Raw genomic sequence first — 25,846 nt, 5'->3', positions numbered from 1 at the left:
TGCCTAGACATGTCTGCGCAGACATGTCCATGTCTGTACTTGTGTCTGTATAAACCTGATGAACCTGTGTGAATGTCCCATATGTAAAAAAAAAAAAAAAAAAAAAAGTTTTGGCAGCTGTTTACAGTGGTCACTAAGGAGATGAACATTTTTATTTCTAGGTTCATGTAAATCTACTTTTAATGGAAGCACGGATGCAAGCTGAACTCCTTTATGCCCTTCGTGCCATAACTCGGCATTTGACCTGAAGCATCGTCAGCCAGCGAAAATGTCATATGTGTGTAAAGCCTTTTTTCACACAAGATATACATCAGAAGCTGTTTGTGATGTAGCATCAAACATTATTCAATTCTCTAATGTCAAAGTTTAGCCGTTCTTTTCGGCGGCTGTCATGTGCAATGATGTGTTTTCTTTTTCTTGATGCTTAACATTACTAACAATAGCAAAAATAATACTGAGGAGCACTACTTTGCATTGTTTTATAGTTGGATTTTGGGATACTGATCATAAATCATGAACCTGGTTTATTAATGCTTAACTTCAGCGCTTTTGGGTTTGTATGTATGTTGTATTCTTTCCTTTTTTTTTTTTTTTTTTTTTAATAAGGAAAAGCGCTTACAATCTGCTCAAGCAATTGTTTTTCAGATATTGGAATTCAGCACAGAATGGCCTCCTCTGGCCATTCTAAACTTTTAATGTTGTGTCCTAAATCTGGTGGAGGAAAAGCATGCGCTTTTGAACTAAGCTGCTCACAGGACACATTATCTGTGTCCCCAGGAGATAATTTGTCAGGCACTGTTTGTGGTTTTTCTTGTTTGTTTGTTTTTGTTTTTGTTTTTAACTGCTATTGGCGATAACGTGAAATGTGATACAGCCATTGTCCATAATTTAATGTGAAATTAATCATGATGAATTCTATAGCATGCTACTGAAATGCCAAATTCAGCTGTTTTCTTTCTCTTCTGAAAAAGGAAGTTTCCGTTTTCCATATCAGATGTATATATTAAAAGTGGAATTATGCACAATCCTTTCTATCACTGACAGCCATCCTCAGTCACCGAAATAATCAGTGCTCACAGAGCTGCTCACAATTCATTCAGTTGGCACATACAAACTTGTCCCCACACAAGATTGACCAAAAAGTTTCTTTGCACATTTTTCTTTTCTCATAGTGTTTTCTATATTGCAGTAAGCAGAGGAAGGTTAATAGACTTGTATTTTTTCCTGATAGGCTTTTAGAACTTCTTTCCTGTGGTTTTTCTTACAATGGGTTGAACAGTTGAATACTCAAAGGTAAAAAATTGTGTTTCTATGCATTAATGTGATTGAACAGCAACAACAACAAAAAAAGTGCAATATGTTGGGAAAAAATACTCTGCTGAACTTTCCCCCCATTATGTCATTGCAGAAGTGTCCTTTTGAACAGAGCCATAAAGAAATTTGGTTCCAATTTCTTTATCGCACTCAAGGCTTTTGCCTTACTGGGGTTGAACAATATTATTTTCCTAATGCCAAAGCACCCCCTTCCCCAGGAAAAAAAAAAAAATCTCTTTGGACAACTGGTTTAAAAAGATATCAAGTCTTAGGGGAGGAATAAGCATCCAAAAAGTCACATTTTCGCATTGGTTTATGTTGCTTGATTAGACTATCTTCACAGAGCACAACATTATGTGTTTATAGCTTTAATTTGTATTGTGTTAATGAACCAGTGAAGTGCCTAAGAGATGCTTACAGCTATCCAGTAGGACACGACTGCACTGCTTAAACACTTTTTTGGTTAATTAAGGGTGACTTGTACACAAACATGCTAATTTTTTAAAAACCGCTCCATTTTTTTCATAGTAAATAATATCATCAAAATTCTCCATTAGAGTTCCCACAAAGATTTCATCTTAGACTTACTTCCTTACTTGTTATATAGGAATTTTCTCCCATGAAAGAGTCGTGGATGAGTGTTTTTTTAGATCATTTTGCCCTTGCATTCATCATTCTTTTCTGGTACAACATGTTAGGTTGCTTTCTTTTAGATTTGATTTCAGATAAGAAAACAAAGATGACTGTAAACCTACTAACATGAGGTGGTTCTGCATTTTTAGAGACCAGAATCTTGTTTGAAATCTTCCATGCGAGGAAAAAATTACTAATATTTTTTAAGACAGGGTGGTTTATTTAAAGATACTATTCAGAGAATTCTTGCCAGATCTCTTCTGTTTAATTGCATATACCATATGTTGATTTTATTTGGCATCCCATTATATGGATGATATTAACTGCAAGGAAAGTAGGAAAATGACAAAACATGGATGATAGCATAAATGTTAATTTGACTTCCCTAACCTTAGAACTTTCAAGTTGAGGTTATCTTTTATTCTTGATATTTGGCGGGGGGTGGGAGGGCATGTTATTTCCTACAACCCTTTCAGTTACTAGCCCTATATTGTTGTGCAGGTGACCTGTATTACAGGATTAAAAATGAATGGAATCTTTATAAATGGAAAAGGAGGAGAAATTCTCATAGAACACCATATGAGCTTTAGACCAAAAGGGGAAACAAGGTGTAAGTAACTAAAATGGCCACTTAGTTTTTGTCTTTTATTTTTTTTACCCCAGAAATGTAAGTAGTTTGAGTTTGGGTTTTGGAAATATTAGTGCCTTTCCTAGATCTCTTTTCTATCAAAGTTTCTTTTTAGCTCAGCATTGATCTATCTCATCAGTAATCAGGAACACAAGTCGACTTGGAACTTTAAACAAAGACAAAACAATATATTTATGAACCTCAGTGAACCAGCTAAGAAAAATTGACTTGCGGAGGTGCTAGAGCACCTGAGCTACGGCATGCACAGCATTCCAGGGTGTGAATATCATTTTGCAGCAAGTTTGCTGGGAACGTTCTCTAATGCAAACTTGAAATTCTGATGTGGTTTTCCAGGGTGGTATTTTTTCAGAGTATTGAATTTACTATGTAGTAATTTATAGTATAGCTTTTTATATTAAAATGTGATATTTTTAAAAGAGATATCTGGTTCAATTGGTATAACGACATGATTATACAATATGCTGACCTACACCTTGGAGCTCACATTGTGCCAAACTTTAAATGTGCAAGTGTACTTGGGAAAAAAAGCACATGTGAATGTGAATTCTCTAACTTCATTGCTTATCATGTTAAAATTAATCTAATAACCCACTGATGTATATGCTTGATTGATATCTGTTTACTTACCAGCTTTGGTTGTAATTCATAATTTCCCAGATCACCTTAGGAAATACCTGAATACTCTCCTATCAGAAAGTGAATCTGTTCTGTAAGCTGATCGCTTGACTGTGGGAGTGGCCCAGCAGCTGCCCCCTTCAGCCCTTCAAATTAGACCTCCTCAGATGGGCTTGTGATAGCAGAAAAGAGGCTTTCTGAGATGAGACCACTCATTACCTTCTTTACTTTTTTGAACCAAGCATGTTGTCTCAGTCTCAGGAAGAATCTTCATCCCATCTGGGGTACTTTTACAATAAAAGATGGCTAATGTGGAATCTGGGCCACGGCCTTGGCCTTTAATTATGGCAGAGCAACACAGGGCTGTTTTAGAACAGAAAACTCAGTGGAAGCTTTATATTAAAACCATATTTGAACCAGAGCCCCTATTTTAATTGTGTTATAAAGTCTCCTAAAGTTCTTAAATTCTTCTGAAGATTAAATAACATTATTCCAGAGCAGCTTTTTTCCTTTTTCCACCTTATAGAGTTTTTTAATCCAAAATATAAGATTTTTATGCCCATGCAAAATAAAATGATCAGCAAACAATTACAGATCTATACTTAAAAATAGCTCACCACTTTAGTGCAGAGTGCATACATAGATAACAGTAAGATTCTTTTAAACTCTTAAAGACAGTTCATCAGGGGGAAAAAATAAATTTCAGTGCATGTTCTAAAAATGATTTATACTGTGACAGTAAAATGAGGTTTTTGTTTTGTGTTGTGTTTTGAAGACAATTCAAAACCATTCCTCTGGAAAGCAAGACCTTAAACTCTTCTCTTTATCTAACAGACTTTTTCTTCTTTTATGCAAATAGGCGGTCTTGCATGGAGTAAAAAGTATGCAACAGTAACATTATATGAACAGTATCTGAAATTTTCTGGGTAGTATAATTCCACAGCACCCTGAAAGACAGGTGGCCCCTCAGTTCAGATCAAGTGCAAAGTTACTTAATTTGTCCTCACCAGAATCTATTCTTGGTGGCCATCATCTTCATCTGTGTTTCCCTACTGTATCCCTCTGGAGACTGAGAATTAAATTACGGAGTCTTTCCTCAGAACAGTACTGTAACATGAATGTATTCCTCTCAGTCAACAGAACTTAAATGCCCCCATGTGTGGAGCTTCTTTCCATGCTAATTGGGCTCAGTTAGCAGTGTCCCCTCAGGTGAGACCTAGAACAAAAACAGCTGGGGTTAAATGGATCCTAGAGGCAGAGGCAGAGCCCTGTGAAAGGAAAAGTTTTTCAAAGAACACGTAGAACATCACACTGAGTGTGGCAGTCCTCAGCATCGTACACCTGTTGTAAAGGAACATTCCCCTCTGGGAGTTCCTACCTGCATTCAATCCACCCTCTCCTGCCTGCTTTCTTTCCCCCAAGTGCCTCAACCTTCTACATGCTCACTGTCCCCCACTTCCCTCAGCCGGTCTTGGTCTGCAGGCCTTTTCACAATCCAAACCAAACATCACCAGCCACCTGCTGAGTGTCACCAGCATTCTCTTTTCTGAGTTACTTTTCCTCCACTCATTAAGAATATGACTTCATCCCAGCCCCGCCTAAGTCCCTCAACCATCCAGCTACATTTTGGCTAACCTTTGCCCTGGACACCCTACCAGATACTATGCGGCACTGAGCATAAGCCTGTCCATCCCATACCGTTCTACTCTTTCCTGGCTGCCAAAATATCATGCTGTCCTCTACCTCATCCCCAAAGAGCCTATAAATTCAGAGTATCCAGCCTTTTCATGGATTTACTCTCTGTTGTCCAATAATGCTACTTCCATATTTTAATAAATCGTAGGAGATTTTTGCCTTCTATCAGAGTAGAAGTCTTTATATTTATACATGATACAGAAATGGAACTATTTCTACCATGCAGAACTTAGTATTTAGTGGGACTTTAACATGATTGAGTTTACCATCCTAACCTGGATCTATATTAGGAAATAAATACTGGTGTTAGTCCAAGTTATCTGAATGTAAATTTAAGATTCTCTAGCAATCCAGAGTGATCTGTAACCCTTCAGTGGATCAGGACATTTCTGGCGTGTAAATGGGTGGTGTTTCATTGTTTGTTACTGCTTGGGCCTTGAAACACATTTCTAATAGAAGGACATAGTATAAAGGATGTTGCTGTGGTCCCATCAGATCACACGAGCCCACTCAATACAGAACATAGATAAAGTACCACACAATTGGGCGCATGAGAGTTTGGACAAGTTTTCCTGGGTCAGATTAAGCTTCTACCCCCCATTCCTACTGTGTTCTCAGGCGGGGAGAAAAGTATTTATGGGATGGAAAGGGAATGCATTGACTTTGTAGTCTTGTCTTCCCCTGGCTGCATTCCAGGCATATCCAGACTGTGTCATTAAGGAACACGTGCCTAAAGGAGGAAACCACTGTAGTCCCTCCACTCTGGCCAATGTGCACTCTCTGTGGTTCAGGGATGACAGCCCTAGTCAGATTTCTAACATGGGGCATGTTGCTCTACCGATGGCTGTCCCACCTGATGATGAACCACTCTGTGTGGAAGTACAGATTATGACAACCTGTGATGGTATCTGAACGCTTCACGTTCTGTTCATGAACAACCCAACCTGACAGCAGAGTCTAGTCAAATGGCTTTAGGGGCCCAGGAATGAATTGATGTCTCATTTAAGAAATGAGACTTCATAAAAGATGTTGAAGGGATGGTTTTTATTAAATCGTATGTCCCAAAGTGTTCGTTCTAGCTTTAAATTCATTCTGACTTATCACTATGAAGCAGAGAATTGAAAAAGGAAAAATAAGGGGGTGGGGTGGGGAGAAGGAATATCTGATTTTTTTTCCAATGCTTGTGGAAATCTTTGAGATAATGAAAGGCATACTATAAAATAGCCTTTAGAACAAATACCCCGTTTGACTTATAGCTGATAGGACCACATCAAACACTAGTAAGTATAATAAATATAATTTTTGGTATATAAATTTTGCTAAAACAGTCTATTTTTCTTGTACCCCTCAGTTGAACCTCTTAAAAATGAATGTATCATTTCCACAGAAAGATTATCAAAGGGAGAGAGAAACTCTGGTCTTTAATGCTAAAGTGTTGTTCATGAATTCTGATTAGCTGAGTGTGTGCATTATGACACTTAGCAAATGAAAGTGGCTATCCATCTCTTTCTTAAATTAATCCATCTTTACAGATTTTCCACGGACTTCCAAATCTCCTAAGTAAGGATCAAAAGGAGGGATAAAGGAAACCTATCTATCGGTTGGGTAGGAAGATGTTTCCTTTGTGATGTTGAGAGACTGTTTTCTCCTTTCTGAATTTCACTAGTTCTCTAAAATAAAAAGCAGGAGTTCAGTGGTACCCTTGCTCATCAAGGAAAGTGATCCAAACTCTCTAGTATGCATTGTCTTTGCATCCACAGATCTTCTCTGAAAGAAAATACGATTTTTCCCTTCCTCTTTCTCTTCATATCTACTCTTTTCAACTCAAGGTAGACACAGGAAGCAAACCAAGCCCATTTGGCATCTTCTCCATGCTAATAGAATAGTCACATCCACATGCACAATCTGAGTGAGGTAAAAAAGAACCCCATCAGGTCAACTCGGAACATGGCCTTGCTCCTTGGATTAGCTCCTTCAAACCTGAAAACTTTCCTGGTCATGGAAGAACTGGATGTATCCTTTAGCTTATGAAATAGGATTTGAACTTGAAATCTCTTTTTAAAAAAAAAAATATCCTGATTTTGCAGGGCAGCTACATAATGAATGTATATATTAAGACTTTGTAGCTGAATTGCACATGAAATCAGATTGCCAACTTCTTACTTTCAATTTTAGACATCATTTTATTCTTCAGTTGTGAGCGATATATGTAGCATGCTGTGAAATGTCTATTATAGTTCTTTAATTCATCAGTATTAATACAGATTTATCTTTTGCGTTCCTTGGTACTTTTTATTCAATGTAATCAGAAGCTGTGATGTTTTGCCTTTGTAGTCCTGTGTTTTGTTACTGTAATTTTTTTTTACGAAGCACGTGACTTTGGACTAATGTGAGGCAGATGACATGATCTTTAAGACTGCTATATATATCAGTCTCTTACTATATAAGGTTTTCAATTAGAATAAGCTTTTATCAAATAGATCATTGATGCAATTTAGGATTCACACAGTTTTCGGCGTCAAATGGCAGTCCTATATTTATAGTTTCAATTCTGAAAATAGCAGACTTGATAAACAGCCACTTTAAACTTGTGCTGGCAAACCGGACCCTGCTCTAGATGTAGTAGTCTAAGGTAGTTAACCATATAAGCCTTTTCAACTATTATGCCCTCCATGGGAGTCAGCAGTTAAGGAGATTATAGAACCCATGAAAGCTTTTTTGTATGTATAAGTAGGTTTTATTTTTTTCTTATGTTGCCGATTTTACAATTCTGACTAAAGCTGACCTGAATGGATCAGTTTATGTGTAATATTCTAGTGCTTTAATGGCTTTTTTTTTTTTTTTTGGAGGGATGGGTAATATTATTTGAAGAGATGCAGAAGGAACTGTTAGTGGGTCAAGACAAACACATTTGAAATAAAGGAACTGTGTATTAAACATGTTAACAATTCATAACTGCACTTTTTATGACATTTTGAAAATCTATTTATAGGTACAGAACAATGGGTTTTGTTAAACTGTATCACATTTATACTTGCAGAAATTTATTTCGTTGTTATTAGTAGGAATTTTATTGGTTCAATAAAATTGGCAAAACTGAACCCCAATTATTTGCTTTTTATGTGTGTATATTTACGTTGGAGTAGCATTCTCGCCTAAGTTCGTTTCTGCACCATGATTGAGATGTGCTTTCGGAAAGACATCAGAATTGTAAGTCTTTTTTTTTTTCCCCCCTTTATTCCTGACCCACGGTTTTTTGGTGACGTTTCTCACAATCACTTGATAACCGCATTAGTGGAATATTGCAATAATGTAAGTGGTGCCAAATACATAATTATTGTTACCTTTTTAAATGGCCATCGTGATCGCCGTAAGAGGAATGTGCCTTTCACGATTGTCTCTTGTTAGCCAAGGCAGGGAACGGGAAAGGGGCATTGACCCTGGGGTGGGAGCCCAGCTTCAAAAACTTGGAAGTAACTTCATCTCTGTGAACCTTGGTTTCCGCCCCACAATCGGAGGAGCAGAATACCTTCTTGACATGTCTGTTTGAGAATGAGGTGAAATGTAATCATGTTACATTTGAAATATACAGAAAAGTGGCGGATTCGAATGGCTGAATGAGAAAGCCCAACAACAGCATTGTTGCTAATTGAAATAAAGAGGTGGGAAGGAGAACAGATGGGGAAGGCAGGATACACACCTGGAATGGGCAGTGATAGTAAGGTGTGAGTAGATACATCAGAGCGGCTACTGGAAAGCTGCAGAGGATGTGTAAAGCCTCTCATGCAAGGTTTTCCAAGGGAACTCCTCATTTCGGTTCATGCTGGTGACCTAAAAATGCATATCAAAGGCAAGAGCCTGGGGGATCCCTGAGTGGCTCAGCGGTTTAGCACCTGCCTTTGGCCCAGGGCATGATCCTGGAGTCCCAGGATCGAGTCCCACATCGGGCTCCTTGCATGGAGCCTGCTTCTCCCTTTGCCTGTGTCTCTGCCTCTCTCTCTTTCTCTGTCTTTCATGAACAAATAAATTTTAAAAATCTTAAAAAAAAAAAAAAAGGCAAGAGCCTCTCCCTTCATGCTGCACGTCCAGCTGTCCCACAGGGTGGGCAGAAACCAGCTCCTTCCTGATTAGAGTCTGACTCGATAATGTGCAATGTCTGGGAGAGAAAAAGGAGACACATCCTGCCAACTCAGCAGCCTGGCCCTTCCTCAAGACGTTCCCCCAATTCAGAATCCTCCTTTTTGATGCTGGTTCCCTGGGAATTCATTAACGATGTTGAACCATTTTTAAAAGGAAAATAAAAGGCCATGTTTATGTGTCTGCTTGGTCCTTCCACACGCATGATCTCATGTACTCCTCAGGATAACTTTGGAAAGAATCGTTACCCCATTTTACAGATGAGTAAGTTGAGTCTCAAGAGAGCTTTCCTTGCCCAAGTGTTGGCACCTGGAATCGGCACAGTGAGGGTTTGAACTCCAGTCTGTCTAATACCACTTCCTCTACTGAACTTCCCTACCTTTATTCAGCCTGTCTCTTGAGTGATGATGTAAATGCTATCAACATGACATTTTACTTAAAAAAGTGAAAGGACAGTCCCTGCTCCAAACAAGAGGTTAGATAACCTTCCTCTCTGGCTAACTTGCAACTTTTTTAGTTTTAAAAACATTGAGTTTTTTTTTCCCCCTCCAGTCAGGAAGAGGTGCTTTGATCTAAAAGATGGTCCTGGAGGGGAAGGTTCCCAGACAATTATATCCAACCAGTACCTGTAAATGTAAAGGCTAAGAATTTCTCTCAAGAGAACAAACCTGATTATAAAGACGACTCCGGAAAGCTTAAAACTGTATTGCATTTCTGTTTTTAGCACCATTCTATTCTATGGTGGTAGTTACCAATTCAAAGTCATAGTTCCTTTCTTTTTGCTTTTGTTTGTTTGTTCAAAGTCATAGTTTCTAATGCACATAAATAACTCTCTCACTCTGGGTTGAGTACAGCTAGTGCCAGAGAATGTCTCTTCTCCCCAATCTCACATCCTTAACATGTTTCAAAGCACAAGTGAGCCAAACTTTTCCATAGAACTCTTTGAAAGACAGCTGAGAGAAGACTTCATATCCCCTCTTGCACCAGCCTGCTCCTCAAATGAATGTTAACACATGCTTCGTCTTCATATCAAGGTGAAATTTAGGAAGAGGAGCCTGGTCCTCCTGGTGGAACTTTCCACCACCCGCTGACTCGCTTGTTTGCTTGCTCAGAGGCAGTAGTGAACCCCTCTTCTACACCACTGCACAATCACGGTAGCCCCCTGCTGACTCCCTCCTGCCCTGCTGCTGCAGCCAGTTTCATGCAGGCATTGGCCAGGTTCCCTGGGGAAGCACATCTGGTGGCCCTAGACTGCTGACATCTGGCCTCCAGCCCCGGGGCTGCTCCGAGTGCTTGTAGTAAGGATGCCAGAGGGACTTGCCCTGCCCTTGCACTGGGCATGTGCAGTGCTGCAAGTTGCCAGCCAACCCATGGCCAGTGACTGACAGGATGGATGCTTCCTTCTTTCAGTCTGCCAGGCCATGGCCTGGAGACTCAGAGATCCCAGAATCAAGTACTAGTCCAACTCTATCGCCTTTCCCTCTTTTCCTTCTCCCTCTCCGTCCTCCACTTTCTCCAGATCTCCTAAACCAGGGTCTCTGGCTCTGCTTCCAGGATACCCCAGGCGAAGATAAGACAGTATAAGATAGGAATTTCAAAAACCCATCCTGGAATAAATTCAGATCTCAACACCAGCATTGCCAGCCATCTGTCCTTGAACAAGTTACCTAATCCTGTGGTTTCTCTGATTCCTCATCTGGAAAATGCAGATAACAGGATGAAGGCGGACAGAGGCCCCTGTCCTTAAGAAAGGGGAAGTGGGGATCCCTAGGTGGTGCAGCGGTTTAGCGCCTGCCTTTGGCCCAGGGCGCGATCCTGGAGACCCGGGATCGAGTCCCACGTCGGGCTCCTGGTGCGTGGAGCCTGCTTCTCCCTCTGCCTATGTCTCTGCCTCTCTCTCTGTGTGTGTGTGACTATCATAAATAAATAAAAATTAAAAAAAAAAAACTTTAAGAAAGGGGAAGTGTGGGTGGAAGAGGGTAGCGGTGGCACATCAGGCAACAGAGACAAAAATAAGGGGATGGTTTGATAGTTTTATGGAGTCATAAAACTAGCCATTATTTATCAAGAATCTTCTAAATGTTGGGAACTTTGAAAACATCATTTTATTATAGTCACCCTACAAATGGGGATGGCCCTCTGTTTAAAGAGTTAAAAAAAAAAAAAGTAGGTGGAACAAAATTAAGTAACTTGTCTAAGGCCAAACAAGTGGCTGGTAGATGGGTTCTCAGGCCAGTCTAACTTTAGTTGCTATTCTGTTTCTTCTATGCCAAGTAAAGAGGTATTTCATTGTGTTTGGTGTTCTCGGTAAAGGTTTGGGCACTCCTGGAGTTGCTAAGATTTGGATTTGCAGAGGTTGAAGAACAACACATTCAGGCAGAGAGGACAGAGGAAGCAAAAATGCAGCGTGAAATCTCCAGGCCATGAGCAGAGGGCTGTGTTAGAAGATGAATTTGGAAAGGGTCATTTGCTCAGACCACGCAGGGTCGTCAAGATTAGACTAAAATACTTGCATTTATTTATTTGGAAAGGGAGCTGAAAGCCATTTTCAATAGGTCTTGAGCACAGGCGTGGATGTGCCCCACTTTGAAACCACGGCATCTCCTTGACAACCAGAACCTGATTAGAATTTCAGGACCGCGTGGAAACAGGATGTGCAAAGTAAGGGGAATGCCATCTTTGGGGGGTTCTCTGCCTATCTGGAATAATCTCCAGAGTACTTTGGCACATCCCCACTGGGGGTGTACACCAGGCTTTCGTGGGTAAAGTATAAGATCCTGGGAGTGCACCGTGGCCATGAGAGGCCTTCCCTTCCCATGCAAGGCTCTCCTGATACCCAGGCCCAATCTGACAGCTGTTAGAACTTTATGCCTTCTAGCTAGGCAGTCTAGACTTGTTTGCAGAGTCTATTTCTCTTGAATCTGGGTTCATCTGGTGGCTTGACTTAGCCAATTGTGGCAGAAGTGACATGGTACAAACTGCAGACTTGGGTTCTAAGAGATCTTGCTTGCCTCTGCTCTGTCTCAGGGTCCTGCCATGTCTGGGGCCAGCCTGGCAGAGGATGAGAGGCCTGCAGCAAGCTGAGTTGTTTCAATCACTCTGGCCAAGGCCCTGGGTGGAGAAACCCACCCAAGATCAGTAAGTCATTAGCTTACCTACAGCTGACTGTTGACTCACTGAGCCCAGTTTAGATCAGCAGACTCTCCCAGACAACCCAGATGCACGAGCAAAACTCATTCATTCCTTTTTTTTAAGATTAAAAAAAAAATTATTGGGGGGGGGTGTGCAGGGGGAGGGGAAGAGGGAGAGGGAGAAGCAGACTCCTCGCTGAGTATGAAGTCCCACACGGGGCTTGATCCCAGGACCCCAAGATCATGATCCAAGCCGAAGTCAGATGTTTGACCAACCAAGCCACCTGGGTGCCCCAAAACTCATGATCTCTTACTGAGCACTATAGAGGTTCTGTGGCTGTGTGTTATACAGCATGATTGTGGCAATAGGTAACTGATAAGATGTAAATGCTGGGGGTGGTCAGTACTGCATCCCAGAAAGAACCTGGGTTGGGGATTTCTTTCTCCTGTCTCTGTTTATTAAGTATGGCCTCAGGAATACAAGGATTTTCATTTACATCTTTAGAGTAAATATAGTTGGCTACTTAATAATCAGCCCTCTGTTCAGCCCTGTCCTCAGAACGTCCATCTTTCTGGGGTTAAAAAATATCACATTCCTATTAATCTTTCTTAGGTCTTCATCCTCAATATCTGGGACCTTAAACATGACTCTACCCATAATTAGACTCACATAATTAGGTGAGTTCGAGGCAGAAATATCCAAACTTCAGAGCATAAGAATCCCTGAGGAACCTGTTAAAGATCTAGATTCATAGAATCACCCCCCAACAGTTCTGATTTAGTGCGTATGGGCCAGAGGCCAGGGACCTCCATTTTTAAAAAGCTCCCAGGTAACTGGTGGCCACTGGTCAGACCTTGAAGGAGAATGGCTGGGGCATAAGAACTTTCCAGTTCTGAATGCATTAAAAACACAAGTGCATGCCACAGGGTAATATTTGAAGTCTGTGAAAAGAAAAAGAAAAAAAGCAAAGTAAAATGCAGAGAGACAAGTGGATACAGAAAGTAATCATAAAATCACTAATGGGGGCAGGATACAAGGAAAAGGAGTATTTTCTGCTGGCTTGTCAGTGAAGGTTTCTGCTATGCTTTACTCCTACCCCGGGTGGAGTAAATTGATAGTTCTCGACCACGACGCACCCAGAATCACCTGGAGACTTTAAAAACACCGATGTCTGAGAACCAATCGCCCACCCTGAGATTCTGATGGAATTAGTACGAGTTGCACCCAGGACATTTGATCTTGAAATCTCTCCTGGGGATTCCAACATCCAGCGCACTTTGAGAACCAGTAGGCAAGAATTCGAAACACGTCCCACTGAGCGGATACCTTGCTAACCGTGGAGACCACGGCAGCCCTGATTGACCGCGCTGACCTGCAGGCAGACTGGGGAGAAGACAGATGCGGCAGAGATGCAAAGGAACCCCAGCTGCTCCTTGCAGTGGGATCTCAGAAGTGCTGGGAAGGTGAACGCGGAAACACACACCCGTTTCTTGGGACCCGGAGGAACAGGAGGCAAGTGTCCATTCTTGCCTGTGAACGGAACACTTTGGCAGATTGAAGTTATTGTCGATTTCTCTACGCTTTTATATCTGTATTTCTATGGACCTAAATGTCTGTATGTGCACTTAAGTACGGTCCACGAGCTACTTGTGCCTTTGTCATTGTTCTTCTCCTTATAACTCTGTGGTAAGCATGAAATATGTCCATGAAGTTAAGACATGGGGGAATCTTTAAAAATTAAATGGACCATGCTAGATTTCAGTCTAAACTGAGGTTCTCAGACCCTCTTTCTGAGCATCAGAATCTATAGGGAATTGTCTTCATTTTTTTTTAAAGATTTAATTTATTTATTCATGAGAGACACAGAGAGAGAGGCAGAGACACAGGCAGAGGGAGAAGCAGGCTCCCTGTGGGGAGCCTGATGCAGGACTCGATCCCAAGACCCGGGGTCACGACCTGAGCCAAAGGCAGATGCTCAACCACTGGGTCACCTGCGTGCCTCAAGGAAATGCCTTTAAAATAAGTATTCCCAGAAACACCCAGACTTACTGGATTAGATTGAAAGGTAAGGGCTCATATGGTTTCCCTATTGATAAGCTCCACACATACACTTTTTTTAATGTACTCAGCATCGTACTTCAAAAGTCTCCTTTTTGAGAACCAGGTATGTTTTGGGAGCATGGTACGTTTGGGAGTGCCCTTGGAAAACATTATCCACAGTTACATGGCCTCAAATCCACTCAAATGGTTACGTGGCCTCAAGTCCAAATTGACTACCTACACCCTCTCTGTGTTCAGTATATGACTTGGACACCAGATGGCGTCCAAGGGCTTACTGAGACGCCAGGAGGTGAGCAGGGGAGGGGATGGTTGAGGGTTTCAAAGACCCTGCACCAAAACTCCAGGCACCAGGGGTGGTGGTGATGGAGGCAAGTTAGCTCCTACAGCCCTCTCTGCTTCCTGTACTCTGATGGGGCCTCTGGCTACTCAGGGCTGTATCCACCTGACTTTTCCAAAAGCAACAAGTCCCTTCTCAACCCATGACAGTAGATTCTAACCAACTCTTTCCACTGAGCACTTTTTATGTAACAGGATTCTGTAACTAGAACTCTTTCTACTCAATTCCACCTGTGGACCCCAAAAGGATTCAGGAGAAGGTAAAGTGCCCCCATATTCCAAAATGAAAGGACTGGCCACAGAGCTGACCCCAATCCTCCTTGTGAGCCTTCCTCCAGCCCTACTCTTGGCTACAGAAGAGCCCAGAGAGGGGAGGCAGGAAGAGAAGATTTCTTTAGAAAGAACCAGGCTTGAGTCCAGCTCCCTTTGCAGAGACCACTCTGAGGAATTTATACATAGCTTGTAGAGTTTAGGGAAGCTTGCAGACTGCTATGCAGCTCCAATCTAAAAGAAAGCCCACAGCTACACGGCGGCCCGAGCTTCCCTTGGGCAAGCACAACTGCCCCTCCAGCGTCTGGCATAGCAAGCAGGTCTGATCTCCTTGCAGGCCCAGAGAAGACTTTGATGGGTAACCAGGCCGAAGCATCTGGAAGGTACACTAAGAGGGGGACTTGCCAGAGCGAGGCGTCCCATCCCGCCAGCACAAAGGCCAGACTGGGATGCCCACAAGAGACCACTCACAGAATATATTCTGAGTGCACCTGCGGTGGTCCGGGCTATTGGCTTTTATTGTAAGAGCAACAAAAGTGACAGCAGAGTTTTAAATTGTGTATATGGAGGAGGGAGGAATGATAGTAACCTGATCAGATCTCCATCTCAAGAACATTCTGAAGGGAGCATGGAGAATGGAGGGGACCAGAATAGAAGTGTGAAGACTGGCTCAGAAGGCGGTCAGAGGAGTAAGAGAAGCAGGGAGCATGGACTTGGGAGGGGGGTGGTGCAGCAGAGGTAGTAAGAAGGAGATGGATTCGGGGACATGCGAGAAGCAGCAGTGATCAGACAAGGTTGGGGCAGACAAGAAGGAGGAGTCAGGATGACCCCCAGCTCCCCACCTGCCCCAGGTTGCTGCCTGCTGGAGCCCCTTACTCGAAGAACACTGGGAAGGGGCCAGGTCATAGGGAAGAGGCCATGTGTCTGTGCCTTGGTCACTGGGAATTTGGGGTGCCTTTAAGACATACAAAGATGTCATGTGGGTGACCAGAAGCTTTGGACACAGGTGCGATGGCTTAGGAATAAGAGTGAGGGATGAAGATGACCGAGCCAGCCTCGAAGGACCCAACATGAAGGCCAGGGCAGGAGAAGGCACTTGGCCAGGGAAGGAGCTAGCAAAGGAACGCCCAGAGATGCAGGCAGAGAGGCCACGTGCCCCTTAAGTCCTCAGGGCTGGCTACCTAATAGGAATAAAGAGACCTGCGCCTGGCCCACAGGGAGTTTTCAGTCCACAAAATGACTGAACCACAAATTGGAGGAAGTGTTATAAAGGGAAAGGCAGGGAATAAGGGCGATGGGGGGTGGGGGTGGTGGGTAGTCAGGGAAGGGTTGTCAGAGGAGGCAACATTTCTGCAGACTGGCAACTCTGCACTGGGATGCTAATGAGAGGCAGCTGTTCCAAGGCCACAGGGTCCAAGACAATCTCTTAACTCTTGGATCAAAGATGCCAGTGCAGGGTGAACAGAGAAGTGCTCGGAGAGCCGTGCTCCCTGGTGCCCACTGTCTGCTTCCCCACCGGAGCCGATCTTCCCTCCCCAGCCACTTACCCGGAGGAGCTGAGGACCCCTGGGGCCTCACTGACTAAGTGTCTTTGGCCAGTGAATGTCTCCCACAAGAAAGGGAGAGGACTGGGCCCCAAATCCCTGGCTGGCAGCGAATGGGTGGAGGAGAAGGTACCGCAAGCCCTGGTCTGATCAGGTATCAGGGCTCTGGGCCACAGCCTGAGGACAGGTCCAGCCCGCCTGCACTCACTCACCCCCAAGGGTGTCAAGCCCTTGTTCAAAGTGAAGGGGCCCAGAAGGTGTCAGGTACCACTCAAGCTGCCAGCTGCCAAGCTGTCTGCAAAGAAATGCTAACTGGGATGGTCATGGTGATTCCTGTGGTCAGGGCACCAGGGAGTCAGGTGGTCCTGGAGCTACCCTGTCCAGGCTGCCTGAAATACACCCCGGACTAAAAGTAAGCTTTTCCACCCCAGGTCCCCATCAGACGGCTTTATTGGATGCCTTTAATTTCATCCTTTTCAGCGTCAGCAGCATGGTTATGACTCACGTGTAACCCCATTTAACAAGGCAAATGGGAAGCACTGTGTGAAGGCGGCAGCCTCAAACGCTGGGAGAAAGCACCAAGTCACGGCCAAGAAAGCACTTAGGCTCTGGACTCAGATCCAGATTCAAAGTCCAGCTGTGCCATCTCCGGGGGCCACCCCTACTGATCCAGTGTGCCCTCGGGCAAATCACACAAGGTCCACCTTCCTTCTTGTCTTCCAGAACGGCATACTAGAACTTACTTGCCGGGGATGCTCTGAGAATTCAGTGACATCGTGCCTGCAAAGCACTCGAAGTTAATAGTCACAATCGTGACACTAGAACTGACTGATCATTTCCAGTACCCCACGCACAAAGTGGCTGACACAACAAATGAATGAATGATCTAGGACGCAGAACTCAAGGCCTTTCCGGCCCCACCTCTCCACACCCCTACCTACGCCCTCACTAGCTCCCCAGGCCAGACTTGAGTCCTTGACTCCAGCCACACTGGCCTCTGCTCCTTCTTCGCAGACCCTGCCTTCCCTCCTGCCTCCCACCCACACGCTCCAACTGGGTCGGTTCCCTCCCATCACCTCTGTCTACCCAACCCCACTCACCTCTCAGGTGCAAATCAAATATCCCGGGCTCTTTGAAGCTCCCCTGCTGCCCGCAGGCCCTCAGCTGCGCACTCCTCTGCCCTCTCGCACGCTTCCTCCGTGCCTGGATGAGAGCAGTAAGCACAAGTGCCAAGCACTGTGCTGAAGTACCTTCACTTTTTAAACTCATCAAATCACCACAGGAACCCCATAAGGCAGGTTTTGTATTTAACTCTGCTGATACACAATGTGAGTCACAGAGAAGACAAGTAACTTGCCCGATGCCACAGAGCCCACAAGCAGCAGAGCCAGAGCACAAACCCTGACCTTCTGACTGCAGAGCTGGTGCCATAGACACCACATTGCACCCCTTCTCCCAGATGCAGGGTGTCCAAGCCCAGTTCCTCCGTGTCAGGTGGGGAGAGGCAGGGGGACTGTGTTTCATTCACTTTTGTGTCCACCTGGCCCCCCGCACTGTACCTGGCATACAGCACATGCAACCTCCTTCCCCCAAGACACTAAATAGATTATTAAAGGAAAACCACTAATCCAGGAAAATTCACCCATGGGTCCTGGTCTCCTTTTTCTGCCCCTGATTTCTGATTGGGAAATTCTGCTCTGAGTCCTGTCCAAGGGGCCAAGTACAGTCTCTTTGAAGCTGATGTATAATAAAGAACTTCTAAATCATCCAGTTTTTTGTTTTTTTTTTTTAAAGCCAGTTTTCTCCCCCGCCTTGGAGAAGTCTGGAGCCTAATTCTAAACAGAGACATAGCATTTGTTGTGACACCTTTTCCCGCTGAGAGGAAGGGGTCCTGTTTTTGAAGAAAAGAGTAACAGCAGAATTCAAAAGGCAATGGGGTTTACAGGAGGGTCCCTCCTTGGACAGGCAGCTCCAGGAGGCAACTGTGGAAGGAGAGGAAGTCAGCCAGAGGGAGCTGTGTGAGGACGAGCTGGCTGCAGAGCAGCCCTGGCGAGGAGCAGAGCCCCTGGCTCACACCTCTCAGCCTGAAAGGAGCTGGTGATCCAAGCAATCCTGAGCCACGGAGGGTACTGGAAAAGTCTTTGGAGTTAGCAGGACAGAAATGTTGCCTGGCTGGCACTTGCCACTTCCTTTGCCCCCCTGTTTAGCACCTAATTCGGTTATTTCCGGGATTCTTTCCTTTCCTATCAGACGTGGATCAGGTCTGGGGCCAACTGGTCCTTGACCCAAGTCCTCCCTGTTCCTCACCACCCCCTGCTCCCCGCCCCCCAACACACACACTTAGAAACAAAAGGTATGGCTTTGCCGAGATTCGAATCTCGGCATTCCTTTCAAAACCCCAAATCTGGTTCAGCTCAACATGCGCAAGAGGAGGCCTTTGAAGGTGCTATGGCTAATTTTCTAATAAAGCAGAACTATCCGGCAGATCGGAAGCCAAAAAAAGAACAGACATCTTTCAAATTCAGGTCCTAAATCAGCTCTGCCGAAAGTGGATTTTTGAGCCCAAGGCTCAAACTCACGCAGAAGCCTCAGATTTGAAAAATGTTTGCAGCGAGAATGGGGAGGGGACCTGGGAGGTGGTAAGGAAATGTCGGGCAGGGGGGACCGTGGGGGAGGCTGGGGCTCCCAGTCTGCAGTGACCCCTGGCCCTGTTGGGAAGTGGATACTGAGCACATCTTCACACTAAAACTCAGGCTGGAATTTGAGGGTGTCCAGCATCAGGTGCCACCCTTTGAGTGGTTCATCACCTCGCCGAAGAGGGGGAGCCAAAAATAAGCAAATGTCTATAGACAAAGGACTTGGCACATGGTAGGGCCCTCTCCGAGTCACTGCCTGTCTTCTCCTCGGGCTGTTGGAGAGGAAGCGATGTGACCACTCTCGGTGTCCGCGGGCAGAGGAGTGCCCTGACCCTGGAGTGCGAAGAATCACTGGCAGCCTGAGTGGCCAGCAGGTGCGAGACGGCCAGGGGTGTGGTGGCCATGGTGAGCGGGCACTGGCTGGTGGACGAGGGGGCCGGGGGGGGGGCAGCATGCTCACTCAGCGGCGCCCAACGCCAGGCCAGGGGGTCCAGCTTCACCCAGGTTCCAGGTGCGGATGCGTGTATTTGTTTGCTTTATGCTTCCACGGGGATGTAGGACATATTTTCAACATCTGAATTTGAATGTCTGGGTTGGCAGTCACTCTTGATTTTGCATTCAGCTCCAGGCCCAATTTCTCCTGTTGATCACCTCATTCGTACATTGATGTTAGCTGCCCAGGGCCCCGTTAGGAATTGAGTTGGTGGTTATGGGTAGGTCACAGGAAAACCGAACACTGTCAGAATGATGGAGATGCCGTGCCAGAACTCACATTTAAGGTATGCTTGGCATATCAAATCCAGATGCCTGATGAGGTTGGACTTTCAGGTAAAAAACAAATACGTACATACATATATATATTTAAGATTTATGTATTTATTCATGAGAGACACACAGAGAGAGGCAGAGACACAGGCAGAGGGAGAAGCAGCTCCCTGCGGGGAGCCTGACGGGGGACTCGATCCCGGGACCCCAGGATCATGCCCTGAGCTGAAGGCAGACCCTCAACCACTGAGCCACCCAGGGACGCCCCTCTGCCCTTTTCTACTCCTGGGACTTGGGACAGACCATGTGGCTTTTCCATCCAGAGGTAAAGTTTAATTTTGCCTTTTGATGTCCTTTTTATTTTAATTGCTTTTTTCTTTCTTCATGTCAATTTTAGGATTCAAAATAATTTCTTTCTGAGTTACAAAAGATGGAGGATGGAAGCGAAAGATGCTCTCCTTGCTTGCATTTCTTCAAATCACCTTGCTTTGCTTTGGGGGGGGAGGAGCTCAGCCTTCCTCACACACCCCGAGATCCGGGCTCCCTCCAGGATGAGGCATGTTTCCTGGGCCTCTGTTGCCATCTGCAGGATCATTTGGGGGTGAGTTCAGTGACCCTGCGTGGGCCCTGGAAAAAGAAGGTAGCAGCGGTGTGAAGTCCTTGGGCTTCCCCAGCTGTCAGAGACCTCATGAGGCACAACCTAACCTCATCATCTCTCTGGAGCTCAGTCTCTAGGATTTAATGAGCTGGATGACTCTGGGCAAGTCACCTTTTTCAGCCTATTTCCTCATCTCTAAAACAGTATTTGACACCTATAAAATTGCTTTGATAGTGATTACTGATGGGCCATTCATCCATTTATCTAGCCATGAAGCAAAGAACATGGAGTAAAAAAAAAAAGAAAAAAAAAAAGCTTTCCCAGAGGAAATCTTCATCTTACACTGGCATCAATCAAACCCACAGGAAACTGTCCATTTACTGTGACACTTACAACAACAGAGGCATGAACAAAGTGTCATGTCAATTAGGGAGCAACTAACTCTGTTTGGTGGGAACAGGAAAGGCCCACAGTGGAAGGGACATAGGAGTTGGGTTTGGAAAAACACATAGGAGTCTACCAGAATTTGGAAGAACATATAGGAGTTGTTCACAATATAGAGAACAAGAGAAAGGCCATTCCATAGAGAGGGAGTAAAGAACCAAACTACTTTGACCTCACTTGTTCTAGGAAGTTCCCAGGGAGTGACTGAACTTTCAGATCCTGCAGCCGGCTTAGTAGGAGAGAACTGAAAGGAGGGAGACTTTTGCTATGTTCAAAGAAAGGAGGTAGCTGCTCACTTTGCCTATGGTTGGGCCCAGCCCTGGGGGGAGCCTAGCATGAGGAGGAGGAAGAGGAGTCGCAAGGTTGGGAACAGAACATTCAGGGCAGGATCCGGAGGTGGTCTGATCCACAGAGTGTGACCTTGGCTAAGTTAGCCTTCCTTTCTGTGCTCAGAGTGTTGTTGCAAGATAGAAGCAAAAGTGTTAACACGGTGCCCAACACAGACGTGCTCCAATATCTTAGCGGCTGGTATTACTATGAGATGTTGGCCTCAGGAAGTTCTTTTACCTCACCCAGTGTACTTTCCTCATGTAGGTGAGAATAACAGTGTTTGCCCTCATGCATCGTGAATTAATTGTGAGAATACCACAAAGTCATACAGGCAAAAAAAAAAAAAAAAAGCCTCATGCCGCCTCTCTGTATCCTGACAGCTCCACATTTCTTTTTTTTTAGATTTTATTTATTCATTCATGAGAGACACACACACAGAGAGAGGCAGAGACACAGGCAGAGGGAGAAGCAGACTCCACACGGGGAGCCCGAGGTGGGACTCGATCCCGGGTCTCCAGGACCATGCCTGGGCCGAAGGCAGCGCTAAACCTCTGAGCCACTCGCAGCCCCGCATTTCTATCTCCATCCCAGCCCTCCCTAGACAACCTCACCAGGTCTTGTGTGAGACACCTCAGACTTAGTACATCCCAACTCAGCTTTTCTGTGCCTTTGCCACAGTCTTCCGGTCTCGGCCAACGGCAGCTCTGTCCTTCCAGCTGCTTGGAGCCACCATCCATCTCTATCTATAACACCCCACAAGCAGGCAGAAATCTTTTTTTATTCTAGTTTGAAATGCATACCCGCTGCGTGACCACTCCTCTCCACCTCCAGCCCTCTCCACTGGCCTGAAGCGACACCCTTATCTAGATCACTACTGTGGCCCCCGTAGTCATTTGGCTCAATGACCTCCTGTCTGTTCTCACCACAGCAACCCGTGTGATCCTTGTGAAAAGCTAATGTCCATCCCTGCTTCAAACCCACGAATGGCTCCCGATTCCTTCCACATGAGACCAAAGTCATTAAAATGGCTGCTAAGGGGCACTGGGTGGCTCACTGGTTGAGTGTCTGCCTTTGTGATCCCCGGATCGAGTCCCACGTCGGGCCCCCCGCAGGGAGCCTGCTTCTCCCTCGGCCTGTGTCTGTGCCTCTCTCATGAATAAAGAAACAAAATCTTTTTAAAGAATGGCTGCCAAGCCCTGTATAATTGGCCCCCTTCTAGCAGGTGGGATTTCATTTTCATACGTATAACCTATTGTCTGACCACACACTCAGCAAGTGATCATTTACTGGCACCCGGTGAGCGCTCTGTAAATATGCGGTGAACGGATGAGATGACCATGCAAGCGTTGAATCGCAGAGTGCTAAGTGCTAGAAAGAAGATGTACTATAATCCGAGGAATTCATAGGGAGAGAGCCAGAGTCGCCGCTGGATTGCATAGCTCCAGACCCAGAGCCTCCCGGGCCAAGGCAGCGCGCGGGGGCGTGCCTGGCACGGAGCGGGCGCTTTCGAAGGCTGCCTGGATTGGAATCAGGTGATTGCTGGAAACAGGGAAGGTCTTCCCTCAGCCCGTCCCAGGTGGGCAGCTGGGGACACACCGGCCTTCCCTGGCCGACTTCCTTGCTGTGCGGAGACTTTGTGGCTCCTTGAGATGTAAACAGCTCTCAAGGGGAGGAGTGACAGGGCAGCTCCGCTGCAGGCCAGAGGCGCTCGGCCCCTCCCCAGCTCCCCAGCTTCGGGCAGGTGAGGGCCTCCGGGAGCGGAGCGCAGGCCGGGAGAGAACTTGGAACAAGGTTGCCCTCTGCCGGCGGGCCTGCGAAACGGGCGCTCGCGGAGGAGGGCGGGGACCCGCGCCACAGCAGCAGCGCCCCCCGCAGCAGCAGCGCCCCCCGCAGCAGCGCCCCCGCAGCAGCGACCCCCAGCAGCAGCGCCCCCCCAGCAGCGCCCCCGCAGCAGCAGCAGCGTCCCCCCGGCAGCAGCGCCCCCCCAGCAGAAGCAGCGCCCCCCCAGCAGCAGCAGCGCCCCCCAGCAGCAGCGCCCCCCCAGCAGCAGCAGCGCCCCCCCAGCAGCAGCGCCCCCCGCAGCAGCGCCCCCCTAGCAGCAGCGCCCCTCCCCGCAGCAGCGTCCCCCCGGCAGCAGCGCCCCCCCAGCAGAAGCAGCGCCCCCCCAGCAGCGCCCCCCCCAGCAGCGCCCCCCCGCAGCGCCCCCAGCAGCGCCCCCCCCAGCGCCCCCCCCAGCAGCGCCCCCCGCCCGCCCCCCCAGCAGCGCCCCCCCGCAGCAGCGCCCCCCGCAGCGCCCCCCCAGCAGCAGCGCCCCCCCCAGCAGCAGCGCCCCCCCCAGCAGCGCCCCCCCGCAGCAGCGCCCCCCTAGCAGCAGCGCCCCCCCGCAGCAGCGCCCCCCTCCGCAGCAGCAGCGCCCCCCGCAGCAGCGCCCCCCCGCAGCAGCGCCCCCCAGCAGCGCCCCCCCAGCAGCGCCCCCCGCAGCAGCGCCCCCCCCCGCAGCAGCGCCCCCCCAGCAGCGCCCCCCCGCAGCAGCGCCCCCCTAGCAGCAGCGCCCCCCCAGCAGCGCCCCCCCGCAGCAGCGCCCCCCCCCGCAGCAGCGCCCCCCGCCCGCCCTAACTTCTCCGACTGCGGCGCAGCACAAGTACCGGGACAGAGGGGCAGGGAGGGCGGGCCCCGCGGGTCCCACCGAGTCGGGTAACAGGCGGCCCGGCCGGTGCGACCGTACCTGGAGGCACCGAACTCCCTGCTTAGAGTTCGCCGACTTCCAGCGACGCGGCCGCTCGGGCCTCGCCGGGGGCCGGGCTCCGGGGGGCGGACGCCGGCCACGGGCGGATCCCAGGTGGGGCCTGGGCAGCCTTTCTCGGCGTCAGCGTCAGCGACCGTCGGGTCACCCGGCCAGGGGGAGGCCGCGTCGGAGCAGCGGGGGAGGCGGAGGGGCGAGCCGGGTGCCGGCCCCGGAGCCGGGCGCTGGCGCCCCTGCTGCTGCGGGACCAGCCCCCTCGGGTCTTGGGCGAGCACAGGGAGGCGCGCGGGACCAGGCGGAACTGGGCGGTGAGACGGCCGGTTCCGGGGTCAAGGCCTCTGGACGCACAGCCCCCCCCCCCCCCGGGGCCGGGGCCGGGGCCGGGCCGGGCCGGGAAGACCCGCGTGCGGAGGGGACGGAGGCCCCGCCCGCCGGGGGCCCAGGCCGTCGGCCCGTCGCAGCCCGTGGGCTCGGCTCAGCCTCCCGCGGCGGCGAGGGGAGCCGGCGGGGGCGGGGGCGGGGGCGGGGCCCGGGACGCTGGCGGGGGGCGGAGCGGACCCGGCGGCCGAGGCCCGAGCGCCCCGCCCCCTGTCGGCCGAGCGGGACCCGGGGCGGTCGGTGGGGGGCGCGCACCGCTGTCCCCTTGCGGCCGCCGGGCTGCCCGCCGTGGGCCGCTGGGGCTGCGGCGCGGGCGCGGGCGCGGGCGCGGGGACGGCCTCAGCCCCGGGTGGGCCCCGAGACACGGGCTGGGCCGCCCGGGAGGACCCGCCGGCGCCCGCGGACGGACACGGCGCTCGCCCGGCCGCGCCCCGGGATTCGCACCTGCGGGGCCGCCGCTGGCGGTGGCGGGTCGGGCGGGAGGGGCAGACCCGGGGCAGCCCAGGACGCGGATCCCGCCCGCCGGGAAAATAAGCGGCCTCGGGCTTTGTCCGGCGCTCGCGGTTCTGCTCGGAGCCACTGTCGGAGACGCCGCGGGCCGGGAGGGAGGACCCGCGCCCCCGCCCCCGCGCCCCCGCCCCCGCCCCCGCGCCCCGCGCCCCCGCGCCCCGCGCCCCCGCCCTGCCGCGCCCGGATCGGCCCGCTGTAGCCGCCCGCGCCCCGGCCCCGCGCCCCGGCCCCTCCGTCCTAACGCGCCCCCGCTGGGAGGAGCCCCCGGGAGCCTGCGGACCGGCCTTTCCTGCGCTGAGTGGCCCGCAGCGGCCCCTCCCGCCCCCGCCGGCCGCCGGCGAGCTCCTCCTCAGCATCCCGCCCCGCCGCGGGGTCGGAGAAATTCTGGCACAGAGGCGCGCACGTACCCGTCGCGAACCCACGCACACGTAAATTCAGACATCTGTGAATTTATCCTCGTACGTCCTTTCCTTTCCACCACCCAGGGTTGAGAACTGTTGCGTCTCCTCTCCACCCAGAGCCTCCAGGGCCGTGGCTGGCGTTTGCTCCCCACCATTTCTTCCACACGCCCCCATCAATGCACCCTCCTACTCCCTCCTTCCACCAACTCCCTCTTTTAGCTGCCCCACCTCCTCGGCAGCTTGGTAGCACTTAGGGTCGCAGTGTCGCTGTTTTGGGGGTCCCGTCTCAGGGGCCCGCTGCGTCCTCCGGGGCCGGCTGCTTGGGTGTGCCTCCAGGATGGTCCCCTCCCTTCAGGCTCCGGTTTGCCAGCCACCCCTCAGCGGCTCCTACACTGCCAAGACCCGGGAGGACCTGGCCCCTCCCATCCGCTCTGCAAAAGGGCAGAGCCTCAGGGGTGCTGTGAGTAACGGTTACCCCCTCCACCTTGGGGAACTGTTGGCAGCATCCACAGGCATTCATGTAAGCTAGAGCCAGTCCCAGACCAAGGATGAGTGCCAAAGCACAGGACAGTGGATGCCGGCTGTGGGGTCGCGAAGGAGCCACAGACCAGAAGCATAGACTGGGTGACTCCTTGGAAGAATATTCACATAGGGG

The 25,846-nt window shown here is 48.8% G+C and overlaps 1 protein-coding gene and 1 long non-coding RNA gene across 5 annotated transcripts in view; one reads left to right on the top strand and one right to left on the bottom strand.

Annotated features, from left to right (window-relative positions):
* Positions 1-8,007, top strand: part of SESN3 (sestrin 3) — a 69,919-nt gene extending 61,912 nt beyond the window's left edge. For all 4 annotated transcript variants that reach the window (XM_055320813.1, XM_055320815.1, XM_055320816.1 and 1 more), the window contains one exon: positions 162-8,007. In XM_055320813.1, the coding sequence (XP_055176788.1) occupies positions 162-248 (87 nt within the window). In that variant the 3' untranslated portion in view covers positions 249-8,007. The remainder of the gene's footprint in view (positions 1-161) is intronic.
* An 11,871-nt stretch (positions 8,008-19,878) lies between these two features.
* Positions 19,879-24,379, bottom strand: LOC129506705 (uncharacterized). The gene is made up of 2 exons (XR_008663852.1): positions 23,885-24,379; positions 19,879-20,414 (listed from the first exon to the last, which is right to left on the bottom strand). It is a non-coding gene; the product is annotated as an uncharacterized LOC129506705 (long non-coding RNA).
* Between the last annotated feature and the right edge of the window lie 1,467 nt (positions 24,380-25,846).

This window comes from Nyctereutes procyonoides, unplaced genomic scaffold (genome assembly GCF_905146905.1).
Source record: "Nyctereutes procyonoides isolate TBG_1078 unplaced genomic scaffold, NYPRO_anot_genome, whole genome shotgun sequence".
NCBI lineage: Eukaryota > Metazoa > Chordata > Mammalia > Carnivora > Canidae > Nyctereutes > Nyctereutes procyonoides.
This window is presented reverse-complemented; position numbering and strand designations above follow the sequence as displayed.